General features: G+C 45.2%; 1 protein-coding gene across 1 annotated transcript; it reads right to left on the reverse strand.

Moving 5' to 3' along the window:
• Positions 1-582: 582 nt before the first annotated feature.
• On the reverse strand, positions 583-23,165 carry LOC130115188 (uncharacterized protein K02A2.6-like; the record flags this gene model as incomplete). Its single annotated transcript, XM_056282806.1, has 7 exons — positions 583-594; positions 767-944; positions 1,644-1,770; positions 3,856-3,964; positions 5,293-5,357; positions 17,303-17,477; positions 22,392-23,165. Coding segments are annotated over 7 exons (1,440 nt in total), but the record flags the coding sequence as incomplete, so codon positions are not given.
• Between the last annotated feature and the right edge of the window lie 759 nt (positions 23,166-23,924).

The following is a 23,924-nucleotide window of genomic DNA, read 5'->3' on the forward strand; positions in this document are numbered from 1 at the left end:
ATTTGTGCTGTACTTTGAGAGCAGTTTGTAACCAAAGCATTGTAACTTTGCATTTATTTCAGTTTTACAAAAAAGGAAAAAAGAAAAAGAAGCGAAACGAGGACTCAGTAAAACACCTTAACTTCACTCCCATGTTTGACTTTTCCCTAAATCTTGTTTGTTAGCTATCTGTTCGTTTTTGCATAGATGAAACGCTCATCAGGGACAGAATAGTAAAAAAGCAACCTCACGGCAGGTACAACAATTCAAGGAAATAAAGCTTCACTTCAAGCATTCCTCGCTCATTATCATGCTTCATCTGGACAGCATCAGCATTACATGATGGCAGAGGAAACGCTTGAGATTGAAGATGCAATGGAGCAAAGACGAACATTGGAGACAAGATCCTTTGCCTCCATTTCAACAAATGGATCAAAAAGCTCATCAGCTAGCATACCAGCTGCCAAGGCTCGTGCCAAGCTGGAGGCTGCTCGAGCCAGGGCTGAATTCCTCAAGAAGGAATCTGGGTATGATTGAAAAGGCTCAATTAAAAGTGACAGCTTCTCTTATACACATCGTCCAGTCTTATAAGGCAACAGATGGTCAGGAGAGAACCTGCAGATCATGGCACCACTGCACAAGGCCTCACACAGTGGAGGAACTGTTGCAAGCAGAAGCAGTCATAATCAAGTGTGTGCAGAGAAAGGCTAACAGTGAAGAGCTTACCTGCATTGCCACTGGAAAAGAAATTCCAAGGAACAGTGCTTTGAAAAAACGGAACCCTTACCTGGACGATGGAGGCCTTCTCAGGATAGGAGGCCGGCTTAAGCTTGCTGCTCTGGACTTCAAAGAGAAATTCCCTGTGATTTTTCCAGTCTGCAGCCATGTCGCAAAATTGCTTGTGGAACACTACCATGATTGAGTCGAGCATCAGGGTCATGTGTTCACTGAAGCCGCTGTTCACACTGCAGGGTATTGGATTGTTGGTGTTAGGAAGTGTATACACAGCATCCTTCACAAGTGTGTGATGTGCAACAAGCTACATGAGAAATTAACTGAGCAGAAGATGGCGGACTTACCTGTCGATCGCCTGAGCACTGAACCACCGTTCACATGGATTGGGCTAGACATGTTTGGCCCTTGGACAGCATCGCAAGACGTATGTGAGGGGGGCAAGCACAATGCAAGAGATGGGCCATTCTCTTCACCTGTATGAGCACTCGTGCTATACTCATCGAGCTGATTGACTGCATGGATTCATCTACCTTTATAAATGCCTTGAGAAGTTTTTTTGCTCTGCGAGGACCTGCCAAGCAAATTTGTTCAGATTGCGGGACCAACTTTATAGGGGCCTATAAAGAGTTGGAAATCCTACTGGCTGATCCCTGTGAACCCAGAGTGAGGAAGTACCTTAGTGAAGAGGGCTATTCATGGGTCTTCAATCCGCCTCATGCATCTCACATGGAAGGAGCCTGGGAGCGGATGATAGATATCTCCAGACGCATACTAGATTCCATGTTGCAGCAGACCAGCCCCTGATTCCATGTTACAGCAGACCAGCCCCTCTCGCTTGACACATGATGTGCTGTCTACTCTGATGGAGGAAGTCACAGGAATCATCAATTCAAGACCTCTTACTCCTATCTCAACGGACCCAGACTCACCTTTCTTGTTGACACCAGCCATGCTCCTCACTCAAAAGGTCTGCACTCTCCTTCCCCCTCCAGGCCACTTCAAGGAATCTGACCTCCACAGACAACAATGGAGGCAAGTGCCGCAGCTTGCAAACACCTTCTGGAGCAGATGGAGGCGTGAATACCTGGCAACGCTTCAGAGCCGAAGCAAATGGCAAGAGGAACGACAAAACCTGAAGGGGGGTGATGTGGTTCTTCTTAAAGAGGCTCAAGCCAAGCGCAATGAATGGCCCATGGCTCTTGTGACCAAGGCATTTGCTTGCATTGATGGAAGAGTCAGAAAGGTCGAGCTCAGGGTCGCAAGACATGGAACAATCAAGGTGTTCTTCAGACCTGTTTCAGAAATGGTTCTTCTTATGTCAACCAAAGACTAAGTTTTTCCTGTGGACATTTCCTATAATCTCAGTTGGCTACATAGTGGTATCTAATTAATACCAGGCAGGGAGTGTCATGGCACACATTCTGTGGCCTTTAAATTCATATTCTTTAGCACCCCTTGTGGTATTTTGTTTTAGAATAACGGTGATAAATGTAAAGTGTTTTTGCAGTGGTCAGTTCAGATCATGTGACTCGTAGGTTAGAGGTCAACCAGGAAAAGATGGCAGATTGCAAGGATTTCTCCATGTGTCAGACAAAGTTCAGCCCCGTTTTTTTACGTTTGTGCCTTGGAGAGCCTTTGCTTGTACGTTTGTTACCTTCATTTATTTTATATTGTATTTTAAGCTTGTGCAGCACTTTGGTTCAACTGTGGTTGTTTTAAATGTGCTATATAAATAAACTTGACTTGACTTTTCCGTGTTTTGTCAAACTGTGCATATTAATCATTTGGAATTCAAACGTTTGGATTAACAACTATTTGTGATCATTTCATTCGCTAAGGTTAAAAATGGTAAGCTAAGCTAAATGTAGCTTCTTGTCGTAGCGTGTGCATGTAGGCTATTTGTAGACAATGATAATTCATTTGTGCTGTACTCTGAGAACAGTTTGTAACCAAAGCAGTGTAATTGTGCATTTATTTCAGTTTTGCAAAAAAAGGAAAAATGGAAAAGAAGAGAAACGAGGACTCAGTAAAACACCTTAACTTCACTCCCATGTTCAACTTTTCCCTAAATCCTGTTTGTTAGCTATCTGTCAGTTTTTGCGTAGATGAAACGCACACCAGGGACAGAATAACCATGTCTTTCACACATAATTTTTACACATCCTGTCAGACAAGACTTGTCAGTTAAAAGTTTGCTTTGTTTCTTCCCTATTTTCTAACCTGCAGTCACTCTTACCTGGAAATTTCCTGTCATGACCATTCAATTGACATTATTCATGATTTCCTTTGCCAATGGGTCATCACCCCTAAGTGAATGCCATTACCGTCAGACGTCTTCACATGGTCCTCAATACTGTATCGCCATTTAAATAAAAAGTCATATCACATAATTCCTCTCCCCACAATCCCACAACATTCTCTTCTCAACCCTGGGAGTTCGCTACAAGCTGTCCTCAGGGGAGGTAGACTTCCTGGATCTTAGGTGATTTTTCAATCCCTTCACCAGACTGGCCAGCCAGATTTAATCCGTGCAGAGTGGGTCAAAGAAGAATATGAGTTAGACATCCCGGATGAGCCCCCAAATTGTCGTGGCAATTATTTAATACCTCTCTGACATTAAATGAGGAGCGATACAAAAACTTCTTACAGTATTGTCACACGACTTTAATATATGTTCAATGAACAGATGCACAAGCGTCTGAGAGGGAACAGAGGTGGTATCCGAGTTGAAGACAGGGTCTGCTGTCTGACCAGCCTGTGGTCTACTCACCCCCTGGGAGAGCGAAAGATCCTTCACCGCAACACAAGGAAATACATCTGCCACTCTTGCATTGCCATGCAGTGTCACAGGTCTTTTTGTTGGGTTTAGGATCTTTATTGAGACCCAGCGATATCCCCACATAGGTACCACAACCCATCCGATAATGATGTCTTTAGGAGCTGAACAGGAAGAGGTGGGCTCCACAGCGGTAGTGCTCCCAGGTGACACGGGGGCACTACTGGGCAACTTTCCCCATACAACATGCTCCTGTTGTAGTGCAAGGGTGACAGCCTGTCGTAGCCTAACAGTGCCAACCCTGTCAGGCATTTCAGCACCAGACCAACGAGTGATGCAACTGAGTAACTGAAGAAACTGCTCACACTCTGGGTCCGAGGTGTTGGAGCAGATAAGCTCCTCATACTTCTCATCAGATTTCATCCTCTGTATTATGGGCCCGATAACGTAGCTTCCAATGATAAGTTCATCCCTCTGCCCCGTAACAAAGAAAGTCCGGACAATGGAGCTTCAAGCCATAAATCTTAATGTCCAAGTCATAGATACATAAAGGTTGTGTCGCAAGGCCACCACAGTCAACAAGGACCACTTTCTCGGGCACACAGGAGAACACCAGTGCCTCTAAGCTTGGACTCTGCCTCTACACTGAGCATGCATGCCATGCTACCTGTATCAATCATCCCCTTCAAAGAAGACTGGCCCCCAATGGTCACTGGAGCATAGAACGGGTCACTAGCTCCTTCCACTCTATGCGACCCCACAACAATCACTGTTTGGTCATCAGAAAGAGTACTACAGCAGTTCACGTAGGTTGACTGCAAGGCCGTTTCTTCATGGAGGGTGTCACCAGCACCGCCTATGCTACCCCTCTCACTACATGGGCAGGTATAACAAAGTTAAAATTAATGTTTTTATTTTATTTTGTTTGAGTATGAAATATCACCAAATCCTGTCTGTGTGCTGTTATTTGTGTTTACTACATTTTATTTTATGTCATTATTTACTTTTATGTATGTTTTACAACGACCGTCATATACATGTACTGTCGCTTTAAGAGCGAGGTCTTGTGGGTACACGGAAGAGGGAACGCGGGAGAGGCCATTTTTTGTTTTGTGGAGGGAGTCTCAAGCAGCGATCGAGCCGAGCCACGTGTGTTTCTTACCGTAGGACAGTTTTGCTGGTTGAGGAGAACGTAACCTTGAGTATCCCTGTAAGAAGATACTGCAAACTGTGGGATAAAATACTTGTTTATCCTTTCTTACATCGGAGTCCCGTGGACGGTTTCTCCTTCTAACGCACACGAGTGAAGTCCGGGCAGTGGTTGAGCTTCGACCCCCACGTCTGTAAGAAACACCGCTCCAGCTGGAGGACTGGACGTTTGTTGAAGGGTTTGAAACCAAAATAAATGGCAAGGTGGGCCAAATAGAGTCCTGTGTGTCCCCCCTCCTTCCTTGATCATGATGATGATGATGATGACAGACTGAGGGCCCCCCACAACACCTGGGGCCCCACCCAAAATAGAACACAACGCAGAGCTAATGATGAGAGTGATGGGCGTGCAGCAGGCTGACCAGCATAGAACAGCATAGGACTGCCCCCGTTACACAGGCTAGTTTAAATCAGCATTGGAGGGAGAAGGGGTGGCATGGCTGGGGAATGGGAGGTCTGCAGGCACTCATGTCTCATATGACCGTGACTGAAGCAGTTGAGGCACATTCTATAAAGTCTATATTGTGCATGGGTTGAGTGGTCCCTGGAACCACAAAGTCTGCATGTTAAGGGCTCAGAACCCTGCTGGTTACAGGGCTGGCCGGCCTGATGGCGGACTGGCTGATGTTTGACTGGGTGATGGCTGCCTGGCCTTTGCCTGGTTGCAAGGGAGGTGATGCACAGGGACAGAACCTTGCCAAACATAGCTACGACCTGTTGAACACCAGGCTCAGTAGCTGGAGTTGAATCTGAGACAGCAGAGGGAGGTATGGACAAGGAGGCAGGGCTGCATGGGTTCACCATCATGTTGTCTGACCAAGGCTGACTGCAAGCCAGGGCAGAAGCAGGCAGAGTGGTAGGTGGGGGCTGTTGCTGATTTACCACCGATGCAGCTTGAGACGTGCCAGGATCATAAAGGTGAAAGGAATCAGTCACCGGGCTCTGACTGTCAGCTGACAAACCCACTGTGTATCGTGTTTGGGCTGTTGTCTTCCTCACATTTCTCATGTGACTATTCAGATGCTCCTGAACCTCAGCTGGGGTCCACTGCTTAGGTGCCTTCAGCTGGAATGTCATGGCGAGACTGGGTTTGGGACAGTGATTAATGAACATCATGACTACTTCAGCACTGGGGTCCTCCACAGACTTACCTCGCCTCCGGAGACACTCGGCAGCAGCATCAATGGACTTATTAAGGCAAATCCAATAGTCAATGGCACCCTCATCAGCTCAAGGAATGGTGCTATAGAAATCTTTCATGGCCAAGTTTGAGTACGACAGCTCACTAAAGTGACCTTTCAGTATGTCAAACGCAGCTGTGGCCAGTTCATCTGCATGCAGCCCAGGGTGGCTGCGGAGTGACATCTTCACCACATCCCTAGCTTTGCCTGTTTAGTCTTGACATTATCAGGTCAAACTTTTCAGCATTAGTGTCACATTTAACCCTATTCAGATAACATTTCATCATGTCCTCCCATTCGTGAACAGAGAACGTATCAGCATGGTCACCCCTGAAGTAAGGCGGAGCTTTGGTGTCAGACAGCACAACGACCTTCAACTGTGACAAATCAGTGTGACTGGATGACTGACTCGTAGGAGACAGACCGGACGATACTAGGCTGGTGCATAGTGCTATGGCTGGCAGAGATGTTATATCCAATCTGTCCAGCCAAATCTGTAATCAAGTCCACAAAAGCTTCAACAGAGATGACTTGTGTGGGCTTAAGTTTCGATTGGGCAATTGGTGTGTAACTAGCAGTGGGGGCTAATGGTGGGTCAACAACAGACTGGTGGACTGTGTAGTTGGGACCACTGAGGGACACAGACCTACCTCTACGAGCAATCTTTGGTTCTCCCCTCCCCACTTCGAGTGACATCATGCCTGCAACCAGCCATATTACGAACCTCGAAAGTATCTTCTTCTGTCATTACAAACTAGCAGCAGTATTGGCAGAACCAGGAAAAATTAAGAGAAAATGTATATATATATATATATATATATATATATATATATATATATATATATATATATATATATATATATAAACACTTTAAACTCAAGGCACACTATAAACAGCAATGTGCAATTCAACAATATGAGCCTCGCATTGCAGAGCATAAAAAACTGGCGCCTAAAACCCTTAAAATTATATAACACATATTGCAATTTCAATGTGTGACAGTGGCTCCTCAGACTAATTAGCAGTCCTTCAGCTGGAAAACTTTTACAATTTACAAGGCCAACCACAAGGGGGCGCAGTTCCAGACCCGTAGAGCAGGAAGGCAGGAGAGAGGAGTCGGGCGTTAGCATAGTCCATGGGCCAGAGCCCAAAATTTCCTATTTCGGTACACTCAAGGTGGCAAAACTTACTTATAATTTTTGAAAGGATCCATGTCTGTAGATGATATTTTGGTATGATAACCATTCCTGAGTGGCAGCTGTATCACAGTTATCAGCTCATGAAGTTAACCACCCCCTAAAGTAAATTGCATTTTAGACGCTGGTGCATATCCTGGTTTAGCCTCATGGTCAGGACATTTTTCAATGTTCTATAATATTGTCTTTGGTATCATTTTAAAGGGGACCTTCTTAGCTTTCATTCAAGCCCTGTTGTGGATATTTCTCACAAATATAGAGGTCACTTGAGCTCTTCAACCCGTCAATAACACACATCTTTCTGCAATGTTCGCCTAAACTATATACTTTCTTTTCGCCCTGTGGCATCTAGGAATATCAGGGACACAAAACACAAAAACTGGAATACTCACAGGACTGTAAAGATTCAGGAAATGTATAATATACACATACTATTTCATTGTGTGAGGTGATTGTGAACCTTAAATTAGAAGGGCATTATTACTAAGAAACTAACTAGACCAAAGCCAGTTAGTCCATGGGTCAGACCAGATATCGATATCACCCAAGGTGACACAACTTCACTGGTGCCATTTTATTTGGTACACTAACAGAAGTAAAATAATACATGATAACCTTTCCAAATGAGCAGCTATTTCATTTTTCTTTCAGGAAACCTGTTTCTGTGCCTCTCACGATTGTGTATTTGCCCAGATTTTTACAAATATAGCATTTCAACACCCCTGGTACTGATTAGCCTAGCTTAAACTCTGGGGCAGTTCTTAGTTGGCCAACAACCAAGGATAACCAGTACTGTGTACTTCCATCCATTGTGCTAAGCTAGGCTAACGTGCAGCCAGATAGCTTTCTACTAAACACATATAGAGGAAACTGGTATCTATCTTCTTGTCTCACTCTGGAGAAGATTGTAAGCTAATTTCCCATAATGTTAGCATGTTCTTTTAATGTATATGTTAATATGATTAGTTAAAGTGGCTACGAGGAACTTTCATCTTGTGTTGATTTTAGCGGCCTCATGTGGACAAAATACAGCTGTTGCATAGCAACTAGGTAATGTATCTATTTGTGGCTATGTAAGATAAATAATGGTAATATGACGCTGGTGAAGCAAAGTAAACTTTGTTTTAATAGTGTTCATACACCTAAGTTACATGTATTTGTTTGTATGTGGCAGGTGAAAACTGACTGAATATGGCCACTGGTTAACAAGCAAGTTTTTACCCAATACCAAAGCGCCCACGGGTGGAGTGCATTATCCACTGTTCTGATGATACAGATAAGCTGGTTTCACTACAAAGTGTCGACTCATGGAGAACTCTGCTCAGGGCAGCTCAGATACGAAATCATGCACCAGTTTTGAAACTGGCAAAAGACATTCCTGAGGGACAGATTCCAGCAATCTACTACCACAGAAAGTGTCGCAGTATCTTCACTATGAAGCAAATTCTTGATGGCCTCCTTGCAAAAGAAAAGAAAAGTTGTGTCTCTTCTGAAGAGAAACAATCTAAGAGAGTAGCTCGAATGCTCCAAGTACATCTAGGACTTATGATGCAGAGTGCATATTTTGTCAGAAAAACAGCAAATATTCCAAGAGACAGAATACGAGAGAAGTACTGGTGCAGTGTCGAGAACTGCGAGCTGATGCAAAGATCAGGAGTGCAGCCACAAAGAAAAGGGACAGCAGAATCCTTGCCATTGTGAGTAGAGACCTTGTAGCAGCTGAAGGGCACTACCACAGGTCATGCTATAGACTTTACACCAAAGAAGAGGTTTCCAAAGGAGAGGTTGCCAGCAATGAAGATGATGATGCTGCAGCCCAGTATGAAGCTGCTGTGAATAAGGCATACAATGAGCTGTTCCTCTTCATCAGGATGGAGCTTTTTGGCAATCCTCAAGTGATGACAATGACTGATCTCTCTTCTAGACTGGTAGCTTCAATGAACTCCCAAGGCATTGCCCAAGTCAAGGAATCAACCACGAAGCACATAAGGCGAAACCTGGAGAGTGAGTTTGCTGGAGCCTTGCAGATATTCCCTGATGAGAAAGGAAAATTCCTCCTCTATCCCGATAACTTGTCCATGAGGGAACTTGCCAAAGAAAATCAGTCTCTCAAAAGGGAGCTGCAGACCCTGAAAAGTGTCAGTGCACAAGATGTTCTAGCCAAAGCAGCCATCAAATTGAGAGCAGACATTAAAAGTCAAGATGTTCCTCAAACCTGGCCGCCTGAAGTCAAACCAGAAGCAGAATGTCCTACCATTCCAGAGTCGCTCATTATCTTCCTGTACTCTCTACTCACAGACTCAAATGATCCTGATCATGCATCCCAGAGAGTGCAGTGCCTTCTGCAGTCATTTGGCCATGACATAGTATATGCAGTGACATGTGGAAATACCAAGCCTTCCAAGCACATTGTTCTGCCATTCAGTGTCAAATCGTTGACAGGAAATGTAGAGTTGATAAACATCCTCAAGCAACTTGGTCACAGTGTGTCCTATTCACAGATGGAAGAGATCAACACTGCCCTGTGTCTCCAGAAACTCTCATCATCAAGGAGTGGCATTGCCCTTCCAGCTAACATCCATCCTGGCATATTCACAACTTTAGCCTGGGACAATATCGACCGTCTTGAAGAAACTGTCAGTGGTGAGGGAACATCTCACAGAGTCAATGGGATTGCTGTGCAAGCAAAGCCAGTCAACCCACTTCCTGTCCAACCCATGCCCACTGTTCCCAAAACAAAGAAGAGTAGCATTGATGGACCCCCACCAATGTTAGCAACTTACAATGCTGGACAACGGGTAGGGCCACCACAAAGCAAAAAGTCAGATGCCGATACTGCAGCCAATACTAAGCTTGCCAGAGAGAAAAACCTTCTTCGGGTCCTAGCACGCATGTCACAACAAGAAGAACAGTCAGTCAGCAGCTGGACAGGCTTCAACATCCTGACTCGAGGAGAGATGACGGTCATCCCCGACAATATAGGCTATCTGCCTACCATCAATGCTCCAGCGACACAAATGTCTACTGTCAACGAGGTGCTTAACCAGTCACTGAGCATCATGCAGTGCTTAGGCCTGAGGAAGATTGTCTGTTTCTTTGACCAAGCCCTGTATGCGAAGGCTGTCGAGATCACATGGAAACACCATGACAAGTTCCATGATATCATCGTTAGGCTTGGGGTATTCCACACCATCTGCACACTGCTTGCAATAATAGGAAAGCGTTTCCAAGATGCTGGACTCAAAGACCTCTGCATTGAGTCTGGCATGATTGCAGAAGGCTCAATTGCTGGTGTTATGGATGGCCACAAGTACAACAGGGCAGTGCGACTACACAAGCTCCTGTATGAGGCTCTCATGCGACTGACCTTGAATGGTTTCCTGTCCTGGTTGGAAGAAACTCACAGGAATGACATGGTTCACCTGAATGAGACACTGAAGACCATTGACAGCCTTGGGAAAGAAGTCTCACAACATGCTTTGAAGGAGGTCCTCGAGAACAGCTCTTGTACACGCATCATGGATCTATTTGAAGTCTACCGTGAGTTCCTTAGAGGTGGAAACGGCAGCCTCTCGAACTTCTGGATGTCCTATTTGGACATGGTTGAAATCTTGTTGGGGCTCATCCGAGCATCCAGAGAGGGAGACTGGATGCTACACTTGGCTAGCATTCGAGCAATGATCCCATGGTGCTTTGCTTATGACAGGATGAATTATGCACGCTACCTCCCCTACAACTACGCCCAGATGTCTGAGCTGCCCATCACACACCCAGATGTGTACACAGAATTCATGGAAGGAGGCTTCTCAGTCCAACTGGGCTCCACCAATCCCTTTGGCCGAATCCCTGTTGACCAAGCTATAGAAGAAACGGTGAACAAAGACACCCAAACAGCTGGAGGGACAAAGGGATTCAGCTTGAAGCCAGGAGCTGTGACCAAATATTATCTCACAGCTGAGTATAGAAGCATGTACCTCAGACAGCTGAGAGACCTGACAGGTCAAGGCAGGTGCAAATGGTCTCATCCAGATCTACAGAGTCCAAGGATCAAGAGAGATGAAGCAGATGTCCAGTCTCTCATGGACCTTATGGAGAATAACTGGCTCAATCCTATGTCCCCTGATGAGATTGATTTGGTTAGCCTCTCCACTGGCAACGTGGCTCCACCTGATGTGACCATAGATCTCTTGAGAGCTCTTGAGAAAGGAGAAGAGGCCTACCAAGCATTCCAGCAAACAAGGTTAGATGCAGACCCACCACCTGTGAAATTCCACGACAAGATGACCAAGCAAAGTCTGAAAACATTCTCCAATGTCAGCACAAAACAAGCTCATGGAAAGAAAGCACAGGATGTGGTTCTGAAGGCAGATAGAAACCTTTTCAGTCACATGATCCTGGTGGCTGAAAGCAGGAAGGTGAATCTGAAGGATGTCCTTGCCTACCCATTGGGCCCACTACCGTGGGCACTGGCAAATGCTGATGGGTCCTTATGAAAAACAAATAAGGCTGCACTTGCCAGAGAGCTTGAAAAGAATGTATCTCCTGCAGAAGACATCCCAATCCCATCTACTTCCATCATTGATGGGATGAGCCTGGTCCAAAAAATGAATGGCAACAACAAAACCTTTGCACAGGTGGCAGAGTCAGCCTTGACCCAGGTCCTCCATGAGGGAGCACAGAGTGGGAGGATTGATGTTGTTTTTGATGTCTATCACCAGACCTCGATCAAAGATGCTGAACGACTGAACCGGGGTGGAGACATCACTCTCCAGTACAAGAATCTTGCAGGGGGACACCACGTCCAGCAGTGGAGAAAATTTCTGTGCAGTTCCTCCAACAAGACCAGTCTCATCAAGTTTCTGGTGGAAGAGTGGAAACTCCCACGATACAGAGCTATGCTGCATGGCAAGGTGTTGTACATGACCTATGAGGAAACCTGCTACAAGTTGACAGAAGATGGGTGTGAGGAAGCAGCAGAACTGCACTCCACACATGAAGAAGCTGACACCCGTCTGCTCCTGCATGCATTGCATGCAGTAAATGCGGGCTCAAAGTCAGTTATCATCACAGCTGAGGACACTGATGTCATGGTGCTTTGTCTTGGCTTCCAGAAGGACATCACCTGTCCCATCTACCAGAAGTGTGGGACTCAGAACCGCACACGGTTTGTCGACATCACCAAACTGGCAAGTTCACTTGGAGACAGCATCTGTGACAGCCTAATTGGCTTACATGCCTTCACAGGCTGCGACACTGTCAGTGCATTCGCTGGTCGAGGGAAGCTGAATGCCCTGAAGATAGTGAGAAAGCACACTTCCTGCCAAGAGACTTTTAGTCAACTGGGACAGACATGGAATGTGAGTGATGAGCTGTTCCAGAAAATTGAGCAGTTCACCTGTCGGATGTATGTTGCTAATAGCAGCACTGCTGAGGTGAACAAACTGCGTTACCAGCTCTTCTGCACCAAAAGGGGAGAGGTTGAGTCCAGCCAGCTGCCACCATGTAGAGACTGTCTCTTTATACATGTTCAACGAGCCAACTATCAGGCAGCAATATGGAAGTGCTGTCTGCAGGCTAACCCTGTGGTGCCAAGCCCTACTGAGTATGGACAGACGATGAAGGCAAGCTGGCCATTTACTGGATGCGCTCCCCACCTGCACCAGATGTGGTCTTGGAAATGCTACCATGCAAGTGTGTGCATTCATGCAAAATGCCAAGCTGCATGTGCCTGTCAAATGGACTTCCATGCACAGACATGTGCAGGTTACAGACCTGCAGTAACCAAAAACAGCAGGATGGTCCAGAACTGGACTTTGAACTTGGGGAGTCAGATGATGAGAGAAACGAGCAGTTTGATGAATGACAGTGTGATGATTCTGATGGTATTACTGTGGTAGTAGTCTATTGATGCACAGGATGTTGATTCTGGACTTGGTTACCCAGAGCTTGATAACAATAATGTAACCATATTCACATATACCCATTACCCTACCCATTACCATTACATATACCCACTAATGATATGGGATTACATGTATCATTGACTAAGTATATGTAAATGTCAATGTTGTTTAAAATATTAAAATAGTTCATTACCTCACTATGGTATTCCTTTTTATCATGTATTTTGATTGTGTATTTAAACAAATGTATAGAGACCAGTTTGTGACCTAACTGGCTTTGGTCTAGTTCTCATTTAAGGCTCACAATCACCTCACACAATGAAATAGTATGGGTATATTATACATTTTCTGAATCTTTACAGTCCTGTGAGTATTCCAGTTTTTGTGTTTTGTGTCCCTGATATTCCTAGATGCCACAGGGCGAAAAGAAATATATAGTTTAGGCGAAAATTGCAGAAAGATGTGTGTTATTGACGGGTTGAAGAGCTCAAGTGACCTCTATATTTGTGAGAAATATCCACAACAGGGCTTGAATGAAAGCTAAGAAGGTCCCCTTTAAAATGATACCAAAGACAATATTATAGAACATTGAAAAATGTCCTGACCATGAGGCTAAACCAGGATATGCACCAGCGTCTAAAATGCAATTTAGTTTAGCGGGTGGTTAACTTCATGAGCTGATAACTGTGATACAGCTGCCACTCAGGAATGGTTATCATACCAAAATATCATCTACAGACATGGGTCCTTTCAAAAATTATAAGTAAGTTTTGCCACCTTGAGTGTACCGAAATATCGTCTGGCCCATGGACTAGCAACCGTGTCCCGGGGACCAGACAGGCGCTGATCGTCGATGCAACGGGTCGGACGGCACCAAGTGTAACCGGTGGTGTCTTGCGTGCGTTGTGTTTGAAGAATTGGCCCAGACCAGGATATCTTTGGAGGCAATCTCCGTTTAGTCTGACAACGTTAAAATAAAAAGAACCAAAATCCTCCGGTCAGTAGTGACGTATACTCTTCAGCCCCTTTCTCATGTACAACACAAAAAGCCGATAATGTTGCAGTCAATAGATTAAAATATATAAAACATACCTGACAAAGTTAGAATAAAAAGAACTAAAATCCTCTGGTAAATAGTGACATACTCTTCAGCCCCTACACAAATTAAATGACACAGGAATATGTTAGCATGCTACACAGTAAGTTTAAGCTAGCAAATAATTTACAGAAAAACAGTGCCGTTTACTTCTGGCATGTACAATACAAAAGCTCGCAATTAAGGCGGGAGGCATACGAGGGGGACCCACGGAAGTGACCGTGGGGGAACGCGAACTGAACAAACGTTCCACACATTGACTCTGGAGGCATAGCGTGTTAGGTTAACAACAGTTTAGTAACTATACACAGATTTTTTAAAATTATAATACCACATATTACGACAGTATAAATGACTCTGTTACAATTGCAATTATTCCCCAATCCTCTGTTAATAGTATACATGGCCATTGTAACTCTAGCTTACAGAGTTGGGCAAGTTACTTCCAAAATGTAATATATTACTAGTTACTTTCATTTAAAAGTAATAAGTTACACTGCAATATTACTTTATGTGTAGAGTAATTAGTTACTGATTACATATTACTTTGAGTTACTTTCACCAACCTAAACACCGAAACCTAGGCATTAAAAAATCAAAGCACATACTACTTCTTTCATGGTGAATAATGGAAGCACAGAAGCTCAGATTAACTGGAGCTGATTACACAGAATTACATCACAACAAACAAATACATGACAAGACACAAAATATATTTTTCTATGCTTTTTTTAATTGCTTGGACTTCAACAACTTCATGTTAGAGCGTCACTAAACGTACAGCCACCAGAAGGGCATTCATTTTTTTCCATCCCTGAAATAGTATGGAACCAACAGCAACAAATATTAGTGCATCATTCATTAATTATAAAATATGGTTCATTTCAGTCCTGGATGAAGAAAAAAATAATACATAACCTCAACTTCATTAAATAAACAAGTGCATAGCTTGTAGTGTAGGCTATTACTTCAACAACAAAAAAACACTACAGCCAAAAAGGGTAGACCTGCAGTACAAGCAAGGGAAACATACAGCCTTATAAAGGCTGATAGCAATAATAAATAATAAATAAAAATACACTATAGAAGCCAATTAGCCTTGACCTAAGGCTTTACTACATACTGCTAAAGAACTTGTTAAAACGCAGCTGGAGTAGACGCTGAAAGCGGGCTTCACTGAGACGGTTTCTCTTTGGAGTGAGAACAAGTCCCCCAAGACTGAAAAGTCTTTCCACTGGTGCACTGGATGGTGTTGCTGTGTTATAGCGGAGTGCCACTTTTTTAATTCGTGGAAACTTGTGCAGGCTTTCCATCACAGGATCAGCTTTGAGATAGTCCACCACCTCTGTTTCCACTGACATATCTGCACTGGTTACATTGGCCTCTGCATCAAAGGAAAAAAGTCATACTCATTGGAGGCAGCAACAGGTGGATGAGGATTAGGCGTCAGGGCTGCTGGTTCTTCTGTAAAGGAGCGGCACTCCGTAATGAGCAGCAGCTTAATGTTGTCTTTTCTCATTTCCTCTTTCAACCAGCAGAGCCTAAACTTGAGGAGCGAGACAGCAGCCAGCAAAGCCTCCTTGGAGTCAAGAGTTGTTGCAAACCGATTTTTGATTGTGGTCACAACGATGTCTGGCAGTCCACTGGTCATCTGCGATAGGCCATGTTTAATTGCGAGGGTTTTGGCCATAAGAATTTCTAATGTTGGCTGAAATGTTCCATAAAAACATTTCTCCCCACCCTGCAAAATGTCTAAAGCAGCTGTGAAAAGTCTCATTAAAGAACAGTATTCTTTTAGAAACTGGTACTCTCTGTTGTTCATACATTTAATCTGAAGCTTTGTGCAAAGGTTATTGATGACAGTGAGGGGCATTTCTGTAATGCGGGCATATGCCTCATAGAATGAGTTCCACCTGGTTACAGTAGGAACAATCAACTCTTTACTGCTGACCTCTTCCAGGTACTCTGATGCTATTGTAGAGCGGCTGGCCTTTGTCCATAGTGCAGAACATTTGCCTGTAGCACTACGATACACAGCCTCATCCCAGTACAGGGATGACGTCACCCAGTAAGGAGAAGTTCCGCCTGAGCTGTAGGTGTTCGGCTGAAGGTACGGGTAAACGTTAGGTTAGGGTAACCCTAAATGTTAGGTGAGGGTACCCCTGCATGGTAGGTGAGGGTAACCCTAAGCGGTAGGTGAGGGTAAACCTAAATGGCAGGTAAGGGTAACCCTAGGGGTACCCTCACCTACCCTTTAGGGTTACCCTCATCTGCCATGTAGGGTTACCCTCACCTACCGTTTAGGGTTACCCTTACCTACCATGTAGGGCCTGCATGGTAGGTAAGGGTAACCCTAAACGGTAGGTGAGGGTAACCCTCATAGAATGAGTTCCACCTGGTTACAGTAGGAACAATCAACTTTTTACTGCTGACCTCTTCCGGGTACTCTGATGCTATTGTAGAGCGGCTGGCCTTTGTCCACAGTGCAGAACATTTGCCTGTAGCACTACAATACACAGCCTTGGATTCTGAATTAGATGACAGCCATTTATTACCTCATTGTTTGCAATTAGATTTAGTGTATGGGCTGCACATCTAAAGTGGGGAGGTAGTTCACATGTACTGTTTTTAGCATTTTCATTGGTGGTGGAGAGCACACTGTGCAGGTCTGTAAAGGTCAACTCACCACCTTCCTCCATCTCCTCCTCATCAGACTCAGACTGTGCTTGCTGCTGTTGAAACTCCTTGAACGCCTTTACAAAATTACTCCCATTGTCTGTCACACATGCAGTCACTTTGTTGTTGGTCAGCCCATATTGGGAAAAATTTTCATCCAGCTCTGTTGCAATTGCATCATACGTGTGTCGGCCCCTGAATCTTCTACAAGCTATAACTGCCTTTTCTCGTTGTAAGGTACCCGTCATAAGAAACGGCGAAATAGTTGAGTTTGCTTTATCAAAATAATCCAGTCATCTTGTACACCAAACATGTGACTGCTCTCCTGAATGTCTAGTTGAACTGACTCACATGTGTGCTGTGTATCTACATCACTATCTACAGTAGGATATTTACCAATGAACCTGTCAATCAACATAAATATTAATAATAACATAACAACAATAATAATACCAGTATTTATAGAGCTCTTTTCCATCAAAAAGATGCTCAAAACTCTGTGGGAGAGGGGGAAGGGCACACCTCATCACAACCAAATACATTGACTGTACCTTCATCGATCCAGTGAACAGTCACTCCCAGGAAACTCTCGTTATTGCTGCTCCATATATCAGCTGTTGCTGACACATAGTCCTGGGCATCTAATTTATTCTTCAGCTGTTTTTCCATCGCTGCATAGGCCTTGTCCAAATCCTTGGCAAAGGTTTTTCGATCTGGTAGTACATGCTGAAAAATAAGAAGATGGCAAACACTACACGTTACCCTTTTTGTTTGTTTCCCAAGAACTCAGTGCCTTCAGCTACAGTTAGCTAGCTAACGTTGGCTAGCCTAGCACAGCAAGGCTAGTTCCATTGCACGCTGTGTTGGTTGGGGCAAGTTAGCCAACTAACGTTAGCAACTTCATCACCTCAACCCAACTCCCGCTTCTTTGGAAACAGCATGAACGTTTGGTTACGTTAGAGTAAGCTAACGTTAGCTAGCTAGCTACCGTTTTACACCAGTTTTGCAATCCCTTTAGTTTTTAGCTAGTAGTTCATCCCCTCTTCTAGCTAGCCAGCTAGTGTAAACTACTTATAAGACACGTTGATGTCGCCTTGTGGTGCAGTACACCCCGTATCGAATCCCGCACCGGGCAAGAAAATAACCGGTTACATTGGTGGCAGCGGTGAGATCCAGAAGTGTGCAGATCCTCAGAAGTCTCTTCGGAGCGCGGAATGACAAAGCGCGAGGGCGCGCTTCCGGGGAGGGCGACGACTGTAAACTACTAATAAGACACGTTAGCCCCTAGCTAACGGGTCTGACCCTTTAGCCGAGCGGTTAGTGATGTCGCCTTGTGGTGCAGTACACCCCGTATCGAATCCCGCACCGGGCAAGAAAATAACCGGTTACACTAGGTTAGCTAATTGATGTGAGCCAAGTCCGAATATTAAGGGTGACATTAGGTAGCTAGCTAAGCTAACGATAGGCTATGTTTATTAGGACTTATTTAGCAATGCATTAGGGGGACTAGCTAACGTTAGTGTAACCGGTTATTTTCTTGCCTGGTGCGGGATTCGATACGGGGCGTACTGCACCACAAGGTGACATCACTAACCGCTCGGCTAGAGGGTCAGATCCGTTAGCTAGGGACCAACGTGTCTTGTTAGTAGTTTACATTAGCTAACTAACGTCACGGTTTTTACCTTGTGAGTTGATCTGACAAGGATCATGGATACAAGTTTTCGGAACGCTGGTGATTCCACCGTAGCAAGAGGCAGCATGTCCTCCACGACATACTCCGCCACCAGCCTTCGCACTTCTCCTGGGTCCACCAACTTTGACTCGGGTCTGGAAAATCCAGCTTTAGTTGTTTCGATGTACTCGCGCCATCCTCCTGGTCACTCTGCTTGCGGTCGTTAGTAGCAACTCTCCAGGTGCTTCTTCAGGTTGCTTGTGCTATTTCTAGCAGTAGATAGCTCCTGATCGGCAGTACATAAAGTACACTTTACAGTGATGTTCTTCTCTTTTGCTCGGACAAACTGAAAGTAGTGGGAGTATATCCGTTTTGAAAAAGTCGACTCGGGCTCTGCTGTTGTCGCCATTGCACGCTTCTAAAGGAACAGTATTCTTCCGTGACAGTAGAATTCAAATCAACAAGACATGCGCGCGGCGCTATAGCGTCAGATAGCGTCTCGTGCTGACTGGTGTTGACGCTGACTGCGGAAGTGGCATTTCGTTCAGAAACTCGTGAAATAAAAGATGAAATAGAAGACGGTAACGCGTTACATGGGCACAGTAACTGTAATAATATTACCGATGTTGTATCAGTAACGTGTTATATTACTCCGTTACTGCCTAAATGTAACACATTACTGTAACGCGTTACCCCCAACACTGCTAGTTTATGGTCACCGCAATCTGCGGATGAACCAAATCGTTGGGTCGGTCGTTATGCAACTGTGCTGTTTATAAGGTTGGGGAATACCTGCATCATAGGCCGCGGAACCAGTATGGCCAGTAGGGCCGTGGCCATACCTACTGTAAACTACTAATAAGACCCTAACGGGTCTGACCTTTTAGCCGAGCGGTTAGTGATGTCGCCTTGTGGCGCAGTCCAGCCGTATCGAATCCCGCACCGGGCGAGAAAATAGCTCGGTTACACTACTTTGGCGTGCATCAAACATAAACATGTGTAAAAATTCAAATCGCAAATACGTTACATTCTTAAAGTATTGCACTTTTGCGCGCTTCCCGGGCTAATTTCCACTACTTGTAAGCCTACGTACAGTACGTAGCCTATCACAAGCAACAAACTCTGTTTCCTAATGATTGATTGGTTATTTGTGTCACATGTGCTTAGCGTCACACGGACGTGAATTTCACAGAACAAAATACCAGCGCTCTATGTAAGTAGACTAACTGCCAGTGTGTTCGCTAAATTTAAGCAATAGTAACGTTAAAATGAATGACGAAGCGTCGAAAAACAACTGATTTCTTCGGGTCAAAGTTAACCAGGGTAGCTGAGACAACCACCGTCACTCCAGCTCACAATGAGCCCTCTGAGGAACCAGAAGTAGAAAATCTAACTGTCGCTGCTCCAACTAGCCCCTCTGCCGCCGCTACCCTCAACGTTATGAGCCTCGCCCCAGCTGACAATGAGCCCTCTGAGCTTGAGGAACCAGCAGTAGAATTGCTAATTAGCCCTGTAATATATTCTCTATATTATCTGGATGTATCTTATACTGCTAATATATCCATAACAGTGATTTGAGCCGTAGACCAATTCCCAACGTCTGGTCCTCTTTATTGTAGCTCTCCGACTGGCGCAGCAGTCAACATCCGGGGTATATGAGAGCCTAGCTTAACCACCACTAGGTAGCGCTGTTGGTCTACTAATGATTATCATTCAGCTAAGCATTTAGTATCAGTATACTACACTCCTCCCCCTTAAACTATGAAGTTCCCCTAATAAAATATTATCACTCTAAAACATGCGGATATGACAAATTACTTTCAGCATCTTTTACTTGGTCATTACCACTTCGACCCACATTTGCCCATTTACATATCAGTCTCAGGAACTCTTTTTCACATTTTTTTCTGAACAGGAGTTGAACAATTTAGTCTCTCAGGAACTCTTTTATTCAGGAACTCGGCTGATCTTACAGAGACAGTCGTTTTGGAGGTGCCCTCTCTCTCTGAGGGTACCGGCGCTCAACCACCTCAGGGGAAGTGGATGCTCGGTGAGGAGGCGACACGGCCTTGCCCACCGAACCTCATAAGGGTGTTGCAAGCTTCTCCGGAGCCTGCATCCTTGGAACGGGTGTATCTTCAGGTGAGTACGGGCTAGCACCTACGGCCCCAGGTGTGCCTTTCCCCCCCAAATCCGCAACTGCAGGGTATGTGTTGCTGATGCCCATCTGGTCATCCTGAAACTGAAATGCCTCAGGAGGACTGGAGAGTCGGTCGAACAACAGATGGTCAATGTGGACTGAACGTCGGTTCACTCCATTCCACACCAGGTAGGTGACTGGTCCGAGTCTCTTTTCCACTGTCCCTTTCGTCCACCTCTCCTTTCTCCACGGAAGTTCCGGATCAGTACTGAGTCCCCCTCTGACAGATGTCTCAGCTTCGAGGCGGGTTGGTCATGATAGTCCTTCTGCTTTTGTTGTTTGGCCCCCACCACTCGAGCGAGGTCTGGCTTCAGCAGGCTGAACCTGGTCCTAGGCTGATGTTTGAGGAACAGTTCTGCTGGTGTGCAACCTGTAACGCTGTGTGGTGTGGTCCTGTATGACAACAGGAAGTTGGCGAGCCTGTGTTTCACTGTAATAGTGACGTTTTGTTTTGTTCAGCTGTTTCAGAAGTGAAGCGTTCACCGTCTGGACTGCTCTCTCTGCGGCACCATTAGAAGCAGGATGGTAAGCTGGCACCAAGGTCTGCTTAATGCCGTTGCTTTTCAGGAATGTTTTGTACTCCAGCGAGGTGAATTGTGGACCGTTGTCCGAGACGATCTCCTCAGGAAGCCCGTAGGACGAAAAAATGCTCCGCAGCACTTCGATCGTTTTGGCGGCGGTAGTTGTTGCCATGGGGATCACCTCAAGCCATTTTGAATGACTGTCTACTAACACTAGGAAGTGTTGCTGATCCTTCTCTGCAAAGTCAATATGTAGCCCCTGCCACACTCGTAGGCCACTGCCAGCAGTGTAGTGGTGCTACTGCTGGTAGTTTCCTCACACTCTGACAAGCATCACATTGCTGCACTGCACGTTCGATATCACTGTCCAACTGAGGCCACCATAAATAGCCCCTCGCCAAACTTTTCATCCTGCACCCTCTGGGGTGCCCTTGGTGTAGGTCGTACAGTAGTCGTTCTCTGTGTGCTGGTGGAATGATACTTCGAATTCCCCACAGAATGCATCCTTGTTCCACAGACAGTTCATTCCTTCGGTTGAAGTACGGTTTCCGTGTGTCATCGTTGATGTAACTCGGCCATCCAGACCGGGTCAGTTCCAGTACCTTGCATAGGACTGGGTCCTTGAGAGTGCTCTGTGCAATCTCTGTAGCCTGCACGGGTAGCTCATCTACTAATGAGAAATAAAAGATGCTGTTCTCCTCCGCTGTGTTGTCCTTTTCTTTCCCCGGCAGTCTAGATAACGCATCCGCATTTGTATTGTCCGCTGACGTTCTGTACTCTATACTGTAGTCATAAGCCATAAGCCTCAGTGCCCATCTCTGCATACGCAAAGCGGCTAGTGAAGGGATTTCTGACTTGGGTCCCAAGATGGCAAGGAGGGGTTTGTGGTCAGTTATTAAACTGAATTTGCGGCCATAGAGATATTTATGAAATTTGGTCACGCCAAATATTATGGCCAACGCCTCCTTCTCTATCTGACTATATTTACTCTCTGCCTCTGTCAACGTACGTGACGCAAAGGCGATTGGTTTTTCGTCCCCATTTTCCATTATGTGCGACATTACCGCACCTATCCCATAAGGGGATGCGTCACAAGCTAATCTCAGTGGTTTCTGCGTGTCGTAGTGTACTACTACTGAGCTTTTCACTAACTGTTCTTTGGCAGCCTTGAATGCTGCTGCACTCTCCGGTGTCCATTTCCATTCGACTTCCTTCTTCAGGAGTTGGTGTAGTGGCTGCAATACGGTCGACAGATCTTTCATGAAACGGCCATAATAGTTTAACAGTCCTAGGAATGACCGTAACTCTGTGACGTTTGTGGGCTGGGGTGCATTTACGATGGCGGCAACCTTTGTCTCAGTGGGGTGAAGTCCCTCTTTATCTATCAGATGCCCCAGGTACTCTACTTTCTCCTGCATGAAGTCACATTTTGCTCTTTTCACTCTTACCCCGTAGCTCTCCAGTCGGCTCAAAACCTCATCTAGGTTCCTCAGGTGCTCCTCTCTTGTTCTGCCTGTGACTAGTATGTCATCGAGGAAGCAGGTCACATGCTCTAAGCCTTGTAGTATCTGGTCCATCACATTCTGGAACATAGAAGGTGCACTCGACACTCCATATGAAAGTCTGTGATAAACATACAGTCCTTTGTGGGTATTTATTGTTAAATACTTCTCTGAGTCCTTCTCTAACTCAAGCTGTTGGTAGGCATGTGAGAGATCTAATTTGCTAAAGAGCGTGCCCCCGGCCAGTGTGGCGAAGAGATCCTCGGCGTTCGGTAGTGGATAGGTCTCCTCTTCCACACTCTGATTAACCGTGAATTTATAGTCTCCACAGATACGAGTTGACTTGTCTGATTTGGGTACAACTACTATCGGGGCAGCCCACTGACTATGGTCTACCTTTGAGATAATACCAGCTTTTTCCAGCCTATCTAGCTCTTTTTCAACTGCGTCTTTTAGTGCGTATGGCACTGGTCTTGCCTTTCTGAAGACAGGTTTTGTATCTGGCTTCACTTTGATATTTGCCTTAAATTCACGAATAGTGCCAGGCTCCTCAGCAAATACTGCTTTGTGTCTCTGTAACACTGCCTCTACATCTATGTTATCACTGCCCCCTGCTGGTGTAACTGAGAATATGCTTGCCCAGTCTAGTTTAAAATTGGCCAGCCAGTTACAGCCAAGGAGGGCTGGTCTGTCACCTTTCACAATCACAAGAGGTAAATCTCCACTCTGGTTGTCATATTTCGCATTGACAGTCACTTGGCCCATCAAGGGAATGTTCTCACCGGAAAAGGTTGACAGACGCACTTTACTTTCTTTCAGTGGCAGGTGTGAGAGATGTTCCTTGTACACTATCTCAGATACCAGGGTTACGGCTCCTGTGTCAAGCTGCATGTCTACAGGGTTTCCTTCTAACTTAATATTGACCTTAATGTCCTTTTTTCCATTACCAACTGTATTCGTGGAGTACACTGTATTCATCGGATACGCACCAAACAGTTCATCCTCATTTCCATCTCCTCTCTCACTTGGACTGTGGTCTTCAGCCACATACTGTGTATGTCCCTGTCTATTTTTAGTTTTACACATTCTTGCTATGTGCCCTACCTTGGAACACTTGTGGCATGTCTCGGTTTTATACCGACATACTTGAGCTACATGGTTGTTACCTCGACATCGGTAACAGGGTTGGTGCGTTTCTGTTCTCTGTGGTCTAGAGTTATCACTGGTAGGTTGCTTGCTTTTCCACTCGCTGGTGGACGACTTGCTTCTCCACGCACC

Source organism: Lampris incognitus, chromosome 7, assembly GCF_029633865.1.
Source record: "Lampris incognitus isolate fLamInc1 chromosome 7, fLamInc1.hap2, whole genome shotgun sequence".
Classification (NCBI taxonomy): Eukaryota; Metazoa; Chordata; class Actinopteri; order Lampriformes; family Lampridae; genus Lampris; species Lampris incognitus.